Consider the following 20,998-nt stretch of genomic DNA (forward strand, 5'->3'; position numbering starts at 1 on the left):
TCTAACTCGGTGTCAGAGTCAGGAATGACTGTGGCTCGGGACTGCCAAGAGGCATTTGCAGTGCCGGAAACAGCATCATGGGGCCAAACCCCAGCAAAGGTCAATGATTCATGACCAAAGTTGATCCATATCCAGAGGGCACAACTGGCACCCAGGACAAACCCGCTTGTGGAAGTCCAGTCAAGGCACCTGCCAGACCCACGGGCCCAAAGGTGCTACAGAGGAGTCAGACTTCCCAAATATGAGGTACATTACTTCATAAAACTGCTTGAGTTGAGCGGTGGTTGCTCCAGCTTCAGGAAATCTAGGGAGGTGTGGAGCAGACCCAGCTCAGTCTGTGACTGAGACATGGAGGGTTGATCCAGCAACCACAAAAGAGCTGAGATGGCTAAAAGATACTCTTAACTGTGTCCATAGAAAAGCCTTGCCGGGCTAAGGACAAAACAACAACATTTCGGACAAGTGTACAGAAAGTAGGTCAATGTGTTTCTCAGCGCACCAGTCCACAAACTTGTCCCAAAGGCAGGCGTATACAGTTCTTGTTGATAAACGACTGCCTGCCAAGATGTCTCACACACTTCAGGAGACAGGTTGAAGATCCTTAAACTGTCAATGCTCAATCTCAAAGGATGAAGGTGTAGAGTTCATAGGTTTGGGTGCAGAACCCTGTCTTGTTGCTGTGAAAGGAGATCCTTTTGAAGGGGCAGCCTGATTGGAGGACAGTTGAACATACCTAGAAGTTCGGGATACCTTCCTCTCCTCTCCTAATGTGGGTGCCAACAGGATAATGTGGGCCTGGTTGGTTTTCATCTTTTTTCAGAACTCAGGGGAGGAGAGAATCAGCCGGAAGGCATAGAGGAGTACCGTATTCCAGTTTATTTGGATTGCATCTCTGAGCAACAGCCACTTGGGAAACTCCAATGCTCAGAAGTGCTGACAAATGCAGGTTCTTGGCGGTGGTGAATAGATCAGCCAAGGTTCTCCCCAGTCCTGAAAGGGGCCTTGACTTGTGGCGTCCTTCCCAAGTCCTCATCCAAGGACTTGGACAGGCACTGCAAAGTCAAAGAATGCTTCGACTTCTCGGATTTTTTGTGTTTGTAGGACTTCTCCGATGACGACTTTGACAATGACTGTTGGGATCAATTCCGAGAGCGGGCCCAGGACCATCCGTGTGACTGGGACATGGAGCGGTGCTGAGCGTTCTGATGTCAGACTGCCAAGAGCTTCGCCTTCCACTCCCGAATCACCTTCGGATTCATGGCGCAACAGTCAGGACATTTCCTGGAGTCATGGTCTGGCACAAGGCACAATAGATAAACAAGATGAGGTATGTCACAGACATTTGCGCTTGACAGGCCCCACAGGGTTTAGAACTCACTGGTTTCTTAGGGGACATCCCTAGGGCACACTGAGAACGAAATTGCTAAAAAAAAGTCAACAAATATTGATAGAGGTAGCTCTTTGGATAGGCTTGGTTGGTGCACAAAGAATAGACTGATGTCCGCAGACTGGGGTGGTGCCTATGTAGGCACCGTCCAGGACAACGCTTAACGCCGACCTGTTCGATGTCCCCTACTGATGTACAGAGGATCTACTCAAGATTTTCCAGATCCAGTCTGATGCCAGCGGGAAATTGTAAGATAAGGAATCTGCGCTGGAAGTCTCTATCAGATGGCTGAATTCTTTATATGGAGGTAGGAAACTCTGTTAATTATACATAATTGGATGTGACATTCATATGCAACAAGTTTGTAGCCAGCAGATGATTAATTCAATAACAACTGATTTAACATGAAATGGGCGAGCAGGAAGAGAATCAGGGTCAAATGGCTATTCTGAATTACACATAAATCGTGACAGAAAGACAAAACGGAGAAAGTGGAGTCATTTAAAGAAAGAGCTAGAGAGCAGGGGCAAATAAAAGAAGGCCTCATCAGGGAAGACATAGTCTCGGAGTTAGTGGTAATGCTCTCCTTTATTTGATTCGGGGCTACACCCTTCTTGTTTTCTGGCCCATTTTTATTATAGAAAGAATGGATAATAATGGATTATTCACTTTTGGTATAATAAAAAACACCGTCCTACTTAGCGTTCGGCAAAAGCCTGAGGCAATTAGTGACACTGCCTGGTGGCTGGGTCAGGCACATGATGGTGCAACCAGTCATCAGGAAGATCGTCCAGGGCTGGTGAAATATCAGCCTTGGCTCACATCCCTGCCACGCCTCTCTGATTAATCTCTGTGGGGTACTAAAGCCTCACTGATAAAGGTAGCCATGTAACTCTGCAGGCTTAAGGCCTCAAGTGCCCATGGCTATACCTCAGTCAACCTGTCACACCACCCTTTCCCAACTCTTCACAGAGTTGGGTTGGGATAGGGTGGTGTTAAAGACCAGGGGCTGGAACCTCGAATCGGAGACTGTGCAGATTCAAGGTTTCACTTTCATGCTCCAGTGCTGGCTGAAGCGGGAAGGAACTGCATGCTGCTCCGAGGGTAAATGGAACAGCAGGAGTCCAAACAAGGACTGCTCAGGAAGCAAGCTAAGCAAAAAGACAATTACATGTTGTGTGTGTATGGTTGAGAATATGTATCTCTGAGTGAAAATTGTGCATGTGTGAGCATGTGTGAGTTGAAAGTGAGAGTCAATGAAAGTCTGAGTAAGAGTGAGTGTTAATGAGTCGAACAGTACAAGTGAGAATGAAAGAGAGTGAGAAAGAACGACAGTGAGTGTAACTGAGTGTTACTGTGTGTGAGTAATGAGTGACAGAAGGTTGCTACTGCATTAAAGATTGAAAATGTGAAAGAACAATGAGATAGGAAGACACAGTATACCAGTGGTCAAATAGAGCTGAAATTGTGAGAATATTAGAAGCACAATAAAGTTTAAGGAAAGAGAATCCAAATGGCTGATCATTTAGCATTTTACACTTTAAATATTGTTCCAATGAGTTCAGAAAAGGGAGTCATACAATAACATGTTGTGAAGAAAATGAAAACATAAAAGAATTTTAGTCGTAAGAAGCCAGTATTGTGAAAGTATTGGAACGACAAAAGAGGAAGAAGGTAGCTAAAGAAAATAAAGGAATATGGAGAGTGATCAATGAGAAACTAAATGTTTAGATGAAGCTCAAAAAAATGAGTATTAAGTTTGTTTTAATGATAGAAGGCCTAGAGGACTCATAACGCATCTGATTTCTTCTGGCAATGATTTCCAGATGGTTGGGGCTGCACCAGAGAAAAACAAATGACCGGTCCACTGATGTAGGAACATCCACCTGAAAGATTGAGTGAGTCGTGAGGATATTTTGACTGTTTTTCAAATAGAGCTTTGTAAGTAATGTATGTTGCTTTAACTTTCCTTCTTGCTTTCAGAGGAAGCCGATGTAATTATTTTCAAGCAGAGGTAACTATGATTAAATGTCTGGGTTGTGTGCGTAAAACTGCTCTCAGTGGCTGGAGTGTGGCTTCTAGTGATACAATAACAGCTGAGTTGTCACTGTGAATACTGGACAGCACGTGGGCATAGTTAGCCAGAGAGAAATCTGAGGGTTGAAGAAAGGCTTTTAATGTTTTCAGGACTGCAGGGCAGATCTGGCTGCTCACGTTGTATGTGTCACAAGAGGCGCCCCGTGAAACTTATTATACAGCCAAAAAACTGTTCTTTCACTTTGCTGGCAGGTATGAGAGAGAAATCTATTAATTGCAAGTCTGAGAGCCAGTTGACATTGGAAACATCATTTGATCTTTGGAAGAAGATAACTTCAGTTTTTTAGGATTCAAAGCTAGTAAGACATAGGCTATCCATAACTGAAGTTTACAGAGGCAGAATATAAGAGTTCCTGTACCACTGAGTGCTGATTTTCTCTGCTATAGCTGTGTGTCATCAGCATAATGATGTATTGATATACTGTCACTTTTACATAAGTAAAGTTTTTCTTTTGAAGCAGAAATATGGCATATTCACATGTGTGTAGCAGCATCTTCACTCTGCGGCTTAAGGTGTCAGGATATGTGGATTACTGGCCATGGTTCTGCGGGCTGAGGTCTTTAATACTCCACACCTGCCCATGCATTTTCATTCCTTGTAAGGCGAGGTTGGTCACTAACTGTATGGTTTACAGATGATTTGAGGAATCAAAAGCTTGCTTGCAAACGACTAGAGCGGAGTTGGAGGAAGGGTTATAAGAATTCAGACAAAAAGCTCTATAAAAATGGTCTGCAGAAATAGAAACAACTCCTCTTCATAACCAAACAAAAGTTCTATGTTACCCGCATTGACCTAGCGAAGAACAGTCGCTAGCTTGGCTGCCCCAAGTTCAGCCAAAGTCCAAGCAAGTCAGGAACTGTGTGAAGTCATCGCTAAGTTCTTCCGGACTAAAGTTGAGACCATCTTCTCAGCATTTAGCAGTTCTAGTGCGGCCTTGTTGAACACGGAAAGGGAAGAATGCAAGGCCACAAGGATGTCGACTGCCATGTTTGATAATTTCATGCCAGTATTCCCTGATTTCGTGCTTGGGCTTCACAGGACAGCCAAATCAGGATCACCCTTTGATCCATGCCCAGTAGCGGTGACCAAACTTGCCCGGGTCCGATTGCTTTCTCACTGTCGTCTATTTTTAGCAGAATGTTTGAATCAGGGCATTTCCCAACACGCTGGAAATTGGCCTCCATACTACCCCTTCTAAAGAAACCTCGTTTGGATCCTAAGGACCCTAATAGTTTTTGCCCGATTTCACGTTGTCTGCTTCCTGCTAAATTGGTTGAAAAAATCCTGAACACACAACTCAGTACCTTTTTAGCGACAACACAAGCATTGGACCCCTCCCAGTACAGCTTCAGAGCGGGACACAGTACTGAGTCTGCCCTCATCAAAACCACGGAGAAGATCAGAGAGGCCGTGGATCAGGGCGGAAAGGCGGTCCTGATCCTATTGGACTTGTCCGCGGCCTTTGACACGGTCCATCACAACATCTTGATGGACCGTTTAAAGGAATGTGGGAACCAATCCAAAGCTTGGGATCTGTTAAGATCTTTTCTCTCTAACAGAGGACAACTTGTTGCTCTGGGTGAATACCAGTCCAGACCTTTGTCATTACCCTGAGTCCTACCCTTTTTAATGTATATGTGTCATCTTTGGCCCCCATTATCAGAGCGTTTGGGTTTGGTCTCACCTCGTATGCTGATGACACCCAAATTGTGGTGTCTCTGCTACCTGGCCGGGAATTGGGTAAGGATAAATTCTTCCAAGCCTGTATGGAAGCAGTTGGAAGATGGATGACAGAAAAGTGCTTAAAGCTTAACTCAGGCAAAACAGAGGTCCTACTATTAGGAAAGGACACCAACTTCTGGACACCGAGCTGGTGGCCTGACTCGATGGGCTCTCTCCCGAAACCTTACAAGAAGGTAAACAATTTGAGAGTAATAGTTGATGACCGACTTACCTCCGGGGAGCAAGTAAATGCAGTGGCATCAACAACAGCCTATGTGCTCAGAACGGTTAGGAAAGTACTGCCATTCCTTCCCTCTGGCAGCCGACAAACAATGGTCACAGCACTGATATTGTCTAGGCTGGATTATTGCAATGGCCTGTACTTGAATATCCAGCAAAAATTTATGAGCAAGCTCCAGCTGCTACAAAATGCAGCAGCTAGACTCCTCATGGGCACACCCAAGTTCTCTCCCATTTCCAAGGAATTAAAGAAATTGCACTGGCTCCCTGTTAGAAGTCGAGTTTTAAATCACTCTGTGTGGTTTTCAAAGCCCTTCAAGGTACAGGCCCAGACTTTTTAAAATAACGGTTACAGTGGTACACACCGAGAAGGACACTTCGCTCACTGGGGGCCAAGTTAGTCTCAGTGTCGCACACAAAAAAAGCTCTGTGGGGTGGCAGAAGCTTTGTTGTGGGGGCGGCGAAGGCCTGAAATGACCTTCAGTTCCACTTAAGAAATGCCTCGGATCTTCTAGCCTTTGGGAAGGGCTTAAAGACCTGGCTTTTTGCTGAATAGACCTCATGTCCTCCGTGCTCTTGCCTTCAGGATAAATGATTAGTGCCAGGACACCCACGGGCAACCGCTGTGCTTTAAAAATACTATTAGCATAACATGACTGTCTAAATACTCTGCATCTGTTGAGAATGCACTACGCAATGGCACCTGACAAGGGAGCTACATTTCCAAGCAATCCTTGAATTCTCATCATGTTTTGAGATGGCTAAAGGACACTCGGCTCATAAGGTCTAGCTCGCCTAATGATTATAGCATTCTTACTAGGCAATCATGCTACAATTTTGTTGCAGCAAGAACCTTGATACTGGATTCCCTATTGTTCATTTTGGATAACTAATTGTCACAAGAAGACTACTGGAGAACATTTGTTGTTCAGAGAAGTATTTAGAATTCAATGATATTAAACCTTGTTGTGCTTCAGTTTCCAAAATATCAGCTTAAATTCAAGGACTCAGAGAGTGAGTTACATTTAGACATTCTTAGGACAGATCATAGCCACTGTTCAGTTAGATCCCATACTTAAAACAACAGCTTACTGAGAATCCCCCATTGTCTTTCAATATAGAGGCAGGGAAGGGGGATATATGACACAACCACACCATCCATTACCTCAACTGCGACACTACCACGCAAGTCTTTACCACCAAAATGTTACCACACATATGCCTTTGCCACGCATGCCTTTACAACTAAAATGTGTTGTAAACACATGTATGGCAAAGGCATATACGTATCAAAACATTTAAGAAGTAAGTATTTCCCCAATGTTTGAGTGTGTGTGTATAAATGTAACTATATATATATATTTTTTTATACACATATATATTAGAATATATAGATAGATATAAATATAAAAGAATATATATACATACGTACATACACACACACAAGCATACACGCTTGCCATCCCATAACCCATACCCACCCTAAACCCCCTTACCACCCAAAAACCCATACCCACACTAAACCCTACACACCTTTTAGCACCCAAAACTCCACACCCGACCTAAACCCTAAAAATGTCCTTCCCACCCAAAAACCCATACCCACCCTAAACCCTTAAATTACCCTTGCCACACACAAACCAATACTCACCCTAAACCCTTACATTACCCTTACCACCCAAAACCCCAAACCCTTCCTAAACTCTAAACAAACAAAAAATCACTTGCCACCCAAAACACCATACCCACCCTAAACCCTAAAAATACCCTTACCACCCAAAACCCCAAACCCTTCCTAAACTCTACACAAAAAACTCACTTGCCACCCAAAACCACCATAAACCCTAAAAATTATCTTGCCCCCAAAACCCACCCTAAACCCTAAAAATTCCTTTACCAGCCAAAACCCCAACTCACCCTGAACCCTCAAAATGTCCTTATCACCCAAATACCCAAACCCACCTTAAATCCTAATAATACCCTTGCCAACCAAAAACCCTTACCACCCTAAACTCTAAGAAAAAACTCCCTTGCCACTCAAATGCCCAAATCCACCATAAACCCTAAAAGTTCTCTTATCCCTAAAACCCCAAACTCTCCGTAAAACCTAAAAATCCCCTTTCCACCCAAAAACCCAAACCCACCCCAAACATTCCCTTACCACACAAAAGCCAAACCCACCCTAATCTCTAACTATTCACTTACCACCCAAAACCCCAAACCCACCCTTAACACTAAAAGTGATCTTGCCCCCTAAACCCCAAACCGACCCTAAACCCTAAAAATTCCCTTAACAGCCAAAACCCAAACCCACCCTACACCCTCAAAATACCCTTACTACCCAAATACCCAAACCCACCTTCAACCCTAATAATACCCTTGCCACCCAAAAACCCTTACCACCCTAAACCCTAAGGAAAAACTCCATTGCCACTCAAATCCCCAAATCCACCATAAACCCTAAAAGTTATCTTGTCCCTAAAACCCCAAACTTTCCCTAAAACCTAAACATCCCCTTACCACCCAAAAAGCCAAAACCACCCCAAACATTCCCTTACCACCCAAAAGCCAAACCCACCCTAAGCCCTAACTATTCCCTTACCACCCAAAAACCCAAACCCACCCTAAACACTAAAGATTCCCGTGCCACCCAAACCCACTCTAAAAAATCCCTTAGCATCCAAAACCCAAACCCACCCTAAACCCTAAAACCCTAAAAATTCCTACAACCCAAAACCCCATATACTCTTACCCACCCTAATTCCTAAAAGAACCTTGCCCTAAGATATATATATATTATCTACTGGCGGTCGCCAGTAGATAGTTATAGTTAGGACCGTGTTTCCATAGGAAATCTGAAAATTCTATTTTGAATAACTTTGGCGCCGGTATACGAATCCTCGCGAACTTTTCAAAATAGGTGGGGCGCTCCGCTCCGCTCCTACCCTGAAAGTCTCGGGGTGATTAGTCAAGCGGGGGCCGAGAAAAAAGGGGGGTCCCAAAACACGTTTTCCCCATGCATTTCTCCATAGGGACCTTTAGTCCAAGGTACAGCCCGAACGGCTGAACAGAATTATTTGAAATTTGGCAAAGTGAAAGTCCTCAGGTCAGGGATGTGCCTTTTGAATATGTGGAGTCAATCTGTTCCGTAGTTCCTGAGAAAATTTCAGTTAAAAATACATATATATCTATAGGCGCGCACCGTGCGCGTACGGTAAGCATACCGTACGCGCACACTGACCTACGCGAGCGTAATTCTGATTGGTGGTTACATGACAGTAAACATTCCAGTCGGTCGAAATCAGGAAGGGTCGGCCGCCATTTTGTCTCTCGCAGTCTGAGGCAGTGAAAAACAAAGGTGGAGAATGTGAAAAGGGGACAGGGTGGACAGTTCCTGACCCCCTAGCCTTTGTCAGGGGGTTACTTAAGGACCCCCAAGGATGAAAAAAACATTTTTTTTTCTTCGAAAAAGCACGGGGTGCGTGCACTGTGCGCGCACGGCATGGCCAACGCATTGTGGGTGCTCGGTGCGCTTCGCGCACCGAGCGCCCACAGTGAGCGCACCGTGAGCGCACGGTGAAGAACCTGAAAAAAAATAATATTAATAAATACATAACTTAGCATTTAAAAAACGTACAAATTCACTTAAAAAAACCATAGGTTTCACACATGTTATAGTTAGCTGGACATTTCCCTCGTAAAAAACCAATGAAATTCCCCCGTTATAGTTAGTGCAGGCAACTATAAGTCACGCGACCGCAATCCTCTGCTGATGACGTTAGATATTACATCACTGATTAAATATGTGTCTTTCTGAAAAATAAATATTTGTAATATATGTATAGCTAAAGATTAATGGAAGAAGAGATGGGTAAATAGGTGTCTAAATACAGTGATGTAATATCTGACGTCATCAGCAGAGGATTGCGGTCGCGTGAGTTATAGTTGCCTGCACTAACTATAACGGGGGAATTTCATTGGTTTTTTACGAGGGAAATGTCCAGCTAACTATAACATGTGTGAAACCTATGGTTTTTTAAGTGAATTTGCAAGGTTTTTTAAATGCTAATTCCTAACTATAACGTGTGTGAAACCTATGGTTTTTTAAGTGAATATACATATACATCTATATATATATATATATATGGGTAAACACATGGTAGCTCAAGGTAGAGACGCACTCGGGCTCTGACGTAAGGTTACCAGCCTTTATTTCACAGGTGCGGACAAGTATCCCATGTAGGTAAGTTATGCAGCTTTCCTTGCTCCCTACGCGTTTCGAGTTTCCTCTTCATCAGGGGATATGTGGAAAGTTCGTGCTGTCGTGGGCTACCTCCCATAATATATACAAGGTCCCGCCTTCAATTCGTAGAGACTTGTGGGAGTTGTAGTGCCGCAACATTCAGTTAAAATCCAGCGCACTTATAACTGCATGTGAAGCCCTGGGTGGACCCCCACATGATCGCCTGCCCTCAATCCTGCGTCGTCGCCCCACTCGAGGACAGTAAATCTCTTCCTCGTGTCCCCCTCGTAATCCTGGGGTGGTGCAGTCTCTGGCGGATGAGCCTCCGCCTGACAATGGGTAAACACATGGTAGCTCAAGGTAGAGACGCACTCGGGCTCTGACGTAAGGTTACCAGCCTTTATTTCACAGGTGCGGACAAGTATCCCATGTAGGTAAGTTATGCAGCTTTCCTTGCTCCCTACGCATTTCGAGTTCCTCTTCGTCAGGGGATATGTGGAAAGTTTGTGCTGTCGTGGGCTAACTCCCATAATAAATACAAGGTCCCGCCTTCAATTCGTAGAGACTTGTGGGAGTTGTAGTGCCGCAACATTCAGTTAAAATCCAGCGCACTTATAACTGCATGTGAAGCCCTGGGTGGACCCCCACATGATTGCCTGCCCTCAATCCTGCGTCGTCGCCCCACTCGAGGACAGTAAATCTCTTCCTCGTGGCCCCCTCGTAATCCTGGGGTGGTGCAGTCTCTGGCGGATGAGCCTCCGCCTGACAATGGGTAAACACATGGTAGCTCAAGGTAGAGACGCACTCGGGCTCTGACGTAAGGTTACCAGCCTTTATTTCACAGGTGCGGACAAGTATCCCATGTAGGTAAGTTATGCAGCTTTCCTTGCTCCCTACGCGTTTCGAGTTTCCTCTTCGTCAGGGGATATGTGGAAAGTTCGTGCTGTCGTGGGCTAACTCCTATAATATATACAAGGTCCCGCCTTCAATTCGTAGAGACTTGTGGGAGTTGTAGTGCCGCAACATTCAGTTAAAATCCAGCGCACTTATAACTGCATGTGAAGCCCTGGGTGGACCCCCACATGATCGCCTGCCCTCAATCCTGCGTCGTCGCCCCATTCGAGGACAGTAAATCTCTTCCTCGTGGCCCCCTCGTAATCCTGGGGTGGTGCAGTCTCTGGCGGATAAGCCTCCGCCTGACAATGGGTAAACACATGGTAGCTCAAGGTAGAGACGCACTCGGGCTCTGACGTAAGGTTACCAGCCTTTATTTCACAGGTGCGGACAAGTATCCCATGTAGGTAAGTTATGCAGCTTTCCTTGCTCCCTACGCGTTTCGAGTTCCTCTTCGTCAGGGGATATGTGGAAAGTTCGTGCTGTCGTGGGCTAACTCCCATAATAAATACAAGGTCCCGCCTTCAATTCGTAGAGACTTGTGGAAGTTGTAGTGCCGCAACATTCAGTTAAAATCCAGCGCACTTATAACTGCATGTGAAGCCCTGGGTGGACCCCCACATGATCGCCTGCCCTCAATCCTGCGTCGTCGCCCCACTCGAGGACAGTAAATCTCTTCCTCGTGGCCCCCTCGTAATCCTGGGGTGGTGCAGTCTCTGGCGGATGAGCCTCCGCCTGTCAATGGGTAAACACATGGTAGCTCAAGGTAGAGACGCACTCGGGCTCTGACGTAAGGTTACCAGCCTTTATTTCACAGGTGCGGACAAGTATCCCATGTAGGTAAGTTATGCAGCTTTCCTTGCTCCCTACGCGTTTCGAGTTTCCTCTTCGTCAGGGGATATGTGGAAAGTTCGTGCTGTCGTGGGCTAACTCCCATAATATATACAAGGTCCTGCCTTCAATTCGTAGAGACTTGTGGGAGTTGTAGTGCCGCAACATTCAGTTAAAATCCAGCGCACTTATAACTGCATGTGAAGCCCTGGGTGTACCCCCACATGATCGCCTGCCCTCAATCCTGCGTCGTCGCCCCACTCGAGGGCAGTAAATCTCTTCCTCGTGGCCCCCTCATAATCCTGGGGTGGTGCAGTCTCTGGCGGATGAGCCTCCGCCTGACAATGGGTAAACACATGGTAGCTCAAGGTAGAGACGCACTCGGGCTCTGACGTAAGGTTACCAGCCTTTATTTCACAGGTGCGGACAAGTATCCCATGTAGGTAAGTTATGCAGCTTTCCTTGCTCCCTACGAGCGCGATTCTGATTGGCTGTTAGATCTTAGTAAACATTCGAATCGTTCGAAACCAGGAAGCAGCGGCCGCCATTTTCTCTCTCGCACTTTTAAGGGGTGAGGAAAAACAAAGGCCAAAAACATGTAATGGGACTGTTTAGACAGCTCCTTACCACCTAGCCTTGATTAATGGGTCCCCACAGTTCCCCCATGGGCAAAAATCCATTTTTATTTTTTTACGAAAAATCGCCGATCACGCTTACCGTACGCGTACGGTTAAAAAAAAACAAAAAAAAAAAATTTCCCCACTCTCCCCACCCCGTGTGCAAATGGTGCCCCAAGGGCACCATTTGGGCATGGCATTTCAGTTATGTAGAAAATGTAAAAGCTTACCTTTCACAGCGAAGCGCATAATATGTCCTCAATGTGCGCACGATGCGCGAAGCGCATCGTGCGTACATGGCCCATCCAGCGTAACATGGGCACGCGGTGCGCGTAGCGCACCGCGTGCCCACCCTGCGTGCACGGCACTAACTGCGTAAAGTGGGCGCGCGGTGCGCGAAGCGCACCGTGCGCGCATGGAACGAACTGCGTTAAGTGGGCGCGCACGCCACGAATGACGTAAAGTAACTTAGCATTTAAAAAACCGTACAAATTCACTGAAAAAACCATAGGTTTCACACACGTTATAGTTAGGAATTAGCATTTAAAAAACCTTGCAAATTCACTGAAAAAACCATAGGTTTCACACATGTTATAGTTAGCTGGACATTTTACTGATAAAAAACCAATGAAATTCCCCCGTTATAGTTAGTGCAGGCAACTATAACTCACGCGACCGCAATCCTCTGCTGATGACATATGTGTCTTTATGAAAAAAAAATATTTGTAATATATGTATAGCTAAAATTTAATGGAAGAAGACATGGGCAAATAAGTGTCTAAATACAGTATTAGCATCAGCAGAGTATTGCGGTCGCGTGAGTTATAGTTGCCTGCACTAACTATAACGGGGGAATTTCATTGGTTTTTTATCAGTAAAATGTCCAGCTAACTATAACATGTGTGAAACCTATGGTTTTTTCAGTGAATATATATATAGATACATACATACACACACACGCTTGTGTGTAAAAACACACTTAAAAAACTTAATACTTACATATACTTACCTTTAAAACTTTAACAAGGAATATTACCATTCATGACTTTACAACAAAATTTATTGTAATGGCATGCGTGGTTAAGAGCATATTCATTGTAAAAGTTTGCGTGGTAAAGACTTGCGTGGTAGTGTTGCATGCATGGTAAAGGAATGCGGGGTTCTGGCTTCATTGTAAAGGCTGTTTACAGTGAAGAGCAGAACAATGCATTACTCCCATTGGGTTAACGCTTCTTTGTACCTCCCATAAATTACAACTTGCGGCAATGATGTAATGTCTTGTTTTATGTACATTGAACCAACCCACAGAGGTTTTGCCCTTTAAATATTAATTCATGCATCTGTCCTGGAATTACTTTTAGTTTCCTTTGTCTATTCATACTACATACATGATTTGAGTATCCATATTTCAACGAACAATTGGTGGTACTGTGTGTGTGTGTGTCTGTCTCTAAATGTACCATCAGATTGTTTGAACTCTTCAGGCTTACCAAATTCAGAGTAGAATTTTTCTGATTGTTTTCATGTCTAGGCATCCTTATAGATGAATTTGGACCTCAAAGAAAGTACATTGTTCTGATAGGTGAATCACTTCACACTCCCAGCGTGTGCCTTTGAAACAAAGCTACACTGTGTTTGAAAGCGTATGGCTATCAAATCTGTATATCTAGAACACACTGCTATCTTATGTTGCTGTGCGACTATCATAGTTGATAGGAATATTTACAAGTATCTCTAAGCACATACCTCTAGTGTGTCTGTCAGTTCATGGTCAACACTATATTGTGTTTCTAAAGGATTGCATCGCAAACCTCTAATGAAGATGCAGACCTTGTCGTACTTTGCATACACTGGTGACTTTGTGTGGCATGGCAGAAACACGTGCTACACTATATGGTTTGTTTTCATGTATGTAAAACTTGCATCCATATTAAAATTCTTTGTAGGCTTTAATATCAAAGATCTAAGGACAGAGTCACATTCTACGTGTAGAAATATTCTTTAAACACTCTAGTTTGCTCAACTAATTAGCCCACCACGAAGGGAAGATTCCTAATGTACAGCGTTAAACAATAAACAAATGAAACAAATTAAATTATCATTTAAATAGTTAATTTACTTCTCCGACTATGCCCTATACAAAGGTTTCTGTCAATATGTTTAGTATCTCAAGCATTGTGGAACTGTTAAGTCCCTGAAACTCATTAAATTCACTGACAGTACAACAGTACTTCTGGGATATTTTGCCCTTTCATGTCGCCCTATAAGGTAGATGAAAATCAGTGATAAAGTAAGGTCCTTCCATCTTCTTATGAATGCTATAAATCGTGACGCAACTAATCTCGTCTTAGCCTCAACCAGGAATATTTATAGAAGGAGAACTGCCTCCAGTCAGTGCTGAATTTGAGCCGGTGGTTGTTCGTGGGGCCCTCAGGCACTCATTTTTGAGGACAGGCACTCATTTTTCCTCATCAGACATTTCCTGAGCGAAAGAGAGAGAAGAACACACAAAGTAGAAAGAAGGAGGAAGAGAAAGACGGGCAAACCATCACCAAAGGAGAAAGTAGGGACAGGCAATAGTGAGATAAAGGAGCAGGTAGTGTCTGGCGGTAGATTAAAGAGGCTTGAGGTGGATTCTGCACTACGCAGCCTTGGTATTCGGAGCACTGACATTTAGTTGCACTGGCCGAGTTTCTGAGCAGCGCTTTGGGCACTGGCGCTCATTATTTTACAAACTGAGCACTGCCTCCAGTAGTTAAATTCCCAGCATCACCTAGGCACCACTGGGAAACATACCTGTGAACTGAGCTAGACATGGCCAATGCCTGTCTGATTGGGGTATTTCTAATAAAACACTAAGGCCCTCATTACTGGTTTAGCTTAACTGGGTAGGTCAGTACCCCTGGGTGAGGTATTTAAAACTTGCGGTAAAAAACGCCTATTTTGAGTTTTTAACTTGAAAAGGAGGTAAAACATATAGAAACGACTTATACCACACCGACTTCGACAAGTTTTGTCTTTTTTTCCTGAGCCTTTTCTCTCAATATATTTTGGTTTGTGTGAGGGGAAAACTGCGAGGGTGTGATTTTTATCACACAACTCCTAATTCTGATCCCTTTGCAAGCTCTTGTTTGCGAAGGATTCGGAATTTAACTCTTTTATTGTAATGAGGGGGTAGATGTTAGACCTCTCGGCTCCCAAACGGGGATGTAAAATTCCTCTCTGCAAGAGGTCATCCACTACCCAAATAACTTTACACCATTGTAAGTTAACTTTAAAATAGATCACTTTCACTTACATACTTAGAAACCGTTTAGAAGGGACCAGTATTGGTTCTGGTATTTTCTTTCCCAGCGCTGACGTCAGTAATAACATGAGCATCTGTAATTTTTGACGTTAAAGTCACGTTTCAGGTGCCTGGACATCACAGGTGGAAGACTCCTGTACAGCCCAGAAATAGTGTGCAAGATGATCATTGCATGTTGTGTATTGCACAACATATGTGTGCGCACCAATGCCCCATGGATCCAAGTGTCAGATGCACCAGACGATGATGAGGAAGATGAGTCAGGTGGACCACACCCCACTGCAGCTGCAGCAGGAATAGCCCGAAGTAACACAATCAGTAACAATTTCTTCGCATGAGCACGTCACATTGTGACTGTCCTTAGCAATCATGGAACAGTACAAAATGACTGCATGAACAGCATGTGCAAATAAATTCATTGCAACACACATTCCCTGTGTGCATGTCAGTCCTCTGCATTAGCACATCACTCTGACAAGTGTAAGTGCAACATTAAGTGCCTCACCTCTGTACAGAGAGGTTGTTTGGGGTGTCACATATTCGTAATGCCATTTCAAGGTGTCAAATGTAGTACAAAAAACCAACTCATCAGCGTATCACATGTGTACAAAGACATGATACGAAGACTGTCATTGGTGTTCATAAAAAGACAAAAGGGTGTCATTTGGGGTCAAATATGACATTTTGGGTGTCATTTGGGGTCCAATATGAAATTGCGGGTGTTATTTGGGGTCAAATATGAACCACCCTGATGCAGAGATGCACCCTGTGACTCAAGTCCCACAACATGAGCAGCAGGGACGTAAGGGGCATGGGGGCACAGTGAACACCTCAGCAACATGGGAGATGCACACCAGCCAAGAAGCCAGCAGGAATAACATACCAAAGTGTCCCCTGGACATATGTGCCATGTACAGATCACATGTGTACACGGAGTTTGTGGGGTTCTGGTTGGCCTCTGTAGTTGCTTCAGATTCCTCCATGGTGCTTCTCAGTTGTTTTTTTTTTTCCCCTAGCTTTTATGATGATTTTTTTACCGCCTGACATGGGAATTGCAAGCCTGGCGCTGCTTATCGCTGTTATTTTTATCACTGTTGGGCCCATCACCACTTTTTTCACTTTCGGGTTTCCTTTTTTATCGACACCCCAGTAATTTTAACACAGACATTTGATGCGTTATCGGGAATCTATCGCCTGTTGCCGGCGTGTTGAGAATACACCGTTGACACGGCGTTAGTTTCCCGCGATAGACGGCGTTATGTAAAATTGCGTTAACCTAGGTTGGCAATAATCATTGCCCGTTCTTGAGAATATCCCCCTTGGAGTTTTTTTTTATTGTGGCATGCTTCAGCGATGACTTGAAATTAAATATATCCCCTTTACCTTTGAGCACCCGGCTACAACTTTTTCACTGGTTTTATTGTTCTTTTGCAGTGATTCCATTTACAAACTACACAGTATCAAAATCACTTTGCTATATTTTGTGCTACAAAAAGTATCACTCCCTTTTTTAAATGTACTTCATTTTTTATTTTCATTGCAAGGACCAAGTTCAGAGCTGGTGGGCTACTGAAATTATTAGAGTGGGGTGATTAACAAGCAATTTAAACATCCGGGTATACAATGCTTGAGTGTAGATGCAATGACATAGGGTGCAAGCAGTGCCTCATATTAGAAGTAATAATATATAGTAACATAGCTGAATGTAGTATAATGAGAAAGGCAACATATATCAAAAACAATGGCTAAGCAGAAAATGTTTACCACAGAAGGTCTTAAATGTTGACATAGGTAACAATGCCAGATTCTAAGTGACCTCAAAGTCACTGGATACTTTATGCTGCCAAAATCAACAATCTCTGGATTGATAAATATAAATTTCCCTATTTTGGTGTTGTTTTTGTAGTCTGCATGCGTCATCACTTCTCCCTCCTTCCCCATACTCCCCTTTGGTGTCATAGCTGGGAAAGCAAGTGGCACATTATGCTATGGCAAGAGGAAAGACTCCAGGAACTGAGGATGAATGCAAACCATGCCTGGTCTCCCTGCATCCCACGTCACTCTTTAGCCCTGCCTATCAATTTGTCAGTCTCCATAAGTCACCCCAGGGCTCTCGTTCTTCTTACTTCATTGTTATAACTTGATTTCCTATGATGCATCTTTCCCCTGGTTATTCATTCCCTGCTGCTCAGCCAGTATGAATGTGATGTGTGTGTGTGGAATGTTAGAATGCTTGATGAGGTAGTGGAATGCTGGAGTGCCTGGTGGAGTGGAGAGAGAGACAGTTGGAGTGTGTGGGCTGAGCAGCAAGGATGTTGCTCCTGCTGGGGCTCAACTTTAAATCTTCTACTTATCTAGATCTGACCTGTATCCAAGCTTAATAAACTTCCTTTCAACCTACTTCACGGCTACCTCTGGACTTCTTTTGGATTACATCATTCATCAACCTGACTCTCATTATGGCGGTAATGCCATGGGCAATGGCCACCCTTCCATCTAACCCGAGGTGTCTGGTACAGAACGTTGAGACATTTTCCTCTATGGTGACATGATAATAATTGAGAACTAGTACAGATTCTGTAGCCTGTTACAAGTTATGAGACAACACCCACACATGACATTTCCATCTTTTCTTGCAGTGTGAACAAACAATTTAACTTGCTTTCATAACCTGTGTACAACAGTGCATTAGTGATAACAGTGCTTCCCGTGCCATTCAATAAAAGACTCCATTAAGGTAGTAATTCTGAGCCATATGGCCATATCTTCTTTGAAGCGACACCAGACTTTAACTACAATGTCAAAATAGAACTTACCTAGGTAACTTCCATACTTCACTGTATTATCACTGTCTGCATATGACTTGATAGTGTTCTGTGTAGTATTGTAAACAAAGACAGACCCAGTCCAAAAATACGACCCTGGCGCACCCATTACAATTAAATCCTAAAAATGTAACAAGACAGAAAATAAGAAAAACATTGATCACAATTTATCGCACATACACTGTTTCCAGAAAGACATTAGTAGCAGGGTGATCAAGAATGTGTCTCTATCCTATGTAAGTTCACAAGTGTTTACTAACATGGCAGGCACACATTTTGTGATGTCTTCATAAGATGAACGAAGGATAACAAGCAAGTCACTATGTTCAAGAGATTATTGGTCCAATATAGCCATTCTTCCTTAACTGACAACTGCTACTAAGATACTATCCCAGTAAAGATGACCCAGATTACAAATTAACAATGGAAATGGTCATAAATGTCAACTCCATTTATTTCTTATAGAAACATTTAGAAGCAAAGGAGGACAGTAGGTGAATTCCTCGCTAAAGGAAAAATTCACACCTGCATAAAGAACAGTACTCCAGGCATATAATGTGTACAACTATTTAAGCAACTTAAGAAGTAAATAGAGGACTAGGGATAGTAGTTATTAACCTGTACTACTGGATTTGCCCAGAACTCTCAATTAATGATTGGCTCTTCAGCGACATAGATGACCTCGCCATAAGATTGGAAATGACTACACTTAATGAACATGGCTTATTGTCTTGATTGTATGGCAAGGAGACTGCTCCAATGTCACTTCAGATCACTGCCGTAATCTTGGAGTGTTGACACGGGCATTGAGGTGGACTGGCTGTCATAGAAAGCTGACATGAGAGATGCCTCTATGGCATGGTACTTGGGTTAGGGAGGTATTGAAAGGCTTTGGTGCATGGGATAAGATAGGAATATCTCAGATAGGTGATGTGTGGGTGTCCAATTATATGATATTCTTTGAACAAATGTTAGGGGAGTTTGAGTTACACTGGCTGCAGTTTTTTTCAATATCTGCAGCTGAGACATGCATTAGTGGGCTATGAAAATAGTCTAAACCTGGTTCCAGACTTCAATCCATTGGAGTCCAGACTTACAATAGAAAAACTAGAAACCAAGGCTATCTCTAGGCTTTATAACGCGTTAGTTGTCAATTCCCCAGACTCTCTCTTGACACCTAAGGAACAATGGAAGAGAGTCGTGGGCATACTGGAGGATGAAGAAGGGTTGGAGGCAAACATGGCTGCCAAACAGTGGACATATTCCACCAGGCTACGCTTGGACCAATTTCAATACTTTCATAGTGAATACTGTATGCCTGAAGGACTGTGGAGATTGGGGAGGGCCCTGATCTTAATTCTCTTAGGTGTGGGGCACATAGGAGCACATTTCCTCACACAGTTTGGGAAAGCTCTGTCATGCAAGCCTATTGGTCACATATATTTATGACATGAGGCAGTGGTTGCTATCCCTATACAAAGGGATACAAAAGTGTCCCTCCTCAATTTCATACAATATTTGGATGGAAACAGAGGTGCTGGCATATTCGTTGGCATAGGTCTTGTGGTAGCCAAGAGGGACATTGCTCTCTAGCTGTGCTCCAACAAAGCTACTCCAATAGCAGAGTGTTTGCGAAGTATGGACTTCTGCATCCTCATGAAAGAGTCAGTCTATAATTTAAGAGGCTGCCCCAAGCAACTCTCCTGAATTTGAGTGCATGGTGGGATCATTTTGGGAACCTAAGACCGACACACAGGGATCACAACAGAGGAATGGAAGGAAGCAATAAAATCTTAAAGCTGGCTTTGATCCTATTATTTTAAGAGAACTGGCTAATGGATTTAATTTGACTACATAATAGGTGAAAAAAACAATGGGGTAGCTGTAGTGTAGGCTGTTGTTTTAAGTTTGTTGAGATCTATTAGTCCTGTATGACAATATGCATATTTGCTTTCATAAAATTTCAATAAGCAGATCTTTAAAAAAAAAAAAAACACAAACATTAATCAAAAAGTATAAGGTGACACTCTCATAGGGATTCAGATTCTCACCCTACTTTCAGTGAAAAGGTGTAGGAGATAATAATATCAATTGTGCTGGGCAAAGTGGAGCTCTTTGAAGAATAAGCTTAAATTTAGAGATGCCTGGGATCTTTATAAGAAATGCATGTGTGTTAATTACCCATTGTGCATATTTGCAAGTACTTACCTCAGTGATAGACATAACCTACTCACAAGCAATTCCCTGAATATATATATATATATATATTCGGGGCCCGATATCCAATATTTATTGGGACATCACTTGGTGTTGGGCTTGCCGTCATTACTTAAGAGGCAACCCTAGAGGACTCCAACTTCCAGCATGCAATGCGCCTGACAGGATGAATGCGAGAGGTTTGACACACCCTTGAGATGGAGGAGGGGCAAGTAATCACCTGACAGGGAGTGGTCATTATAACATCTGCGTTTGACCCCCAAGGACAACAAGGAGCCCATGAAACCGGCACTGAGGAAAGCCAATCAAGGCTGAAACGCGTCTGCCAAAAGCGTTTCATGGACCTGTGACACCGCGCGCAAGAAATTCAATAAAGCCGTTTTCTGTACCCCGGAGCTGTGTCGTGCTTTCTATCTACCTGGAGAGAGCATTTGGTTCATATATATATATATATATATATATATATATATATATATATATATATATATATATATCAAAACCGCAATAATAACGTGTTGGCAGGCTTAGCTACAAGTAATGATAATCCGTTTACTGATTTTGAGAATGATAATGTCATCCTTAATTTGAATGCAAAAAATCCATTTAAACCAAAGTCC

At 43.5% G+C, this 20,998-nt stretch overlaps 1 protein-coding gene across 1 annotated transcript in view; it reads right to left on the bottom strand.

The window, feature by feature from the left end:
* The window catches only part of ITGA4 (integrin subunit alpha 4), a 466,594-nt gene that overhangs the window by 303,462 nt on the left and 142,134 nt on the right, over positions 1 to 20,998 (bottom strand). The window contains exon 6 of the mRNA XM_085646210.1: positions 18,156 to 18,285. Within this exon, the coding sequence (XP_085502336.1) occupies positions 18,156 to 18,285 (130 nt within the window). The remainder of the gene's footprint in view (positions 1 to 18,155; positions 18,286 to 20,998) is intronic.

Source organism: Triturus cristatus, chromosome 3_1 (assembly GCF_964204655.1).
Source record: "Triturus cristatus chromosome 3_1, aTriCri1.1, whole genome shotgun sequence".
Taxonomy (NCBI): domain Eukaryota; kingdom Metazoa; phylum Chordata; class Amphibia; order Caudata; family Salamandridae; genus Triturus; species Triturus cristatus.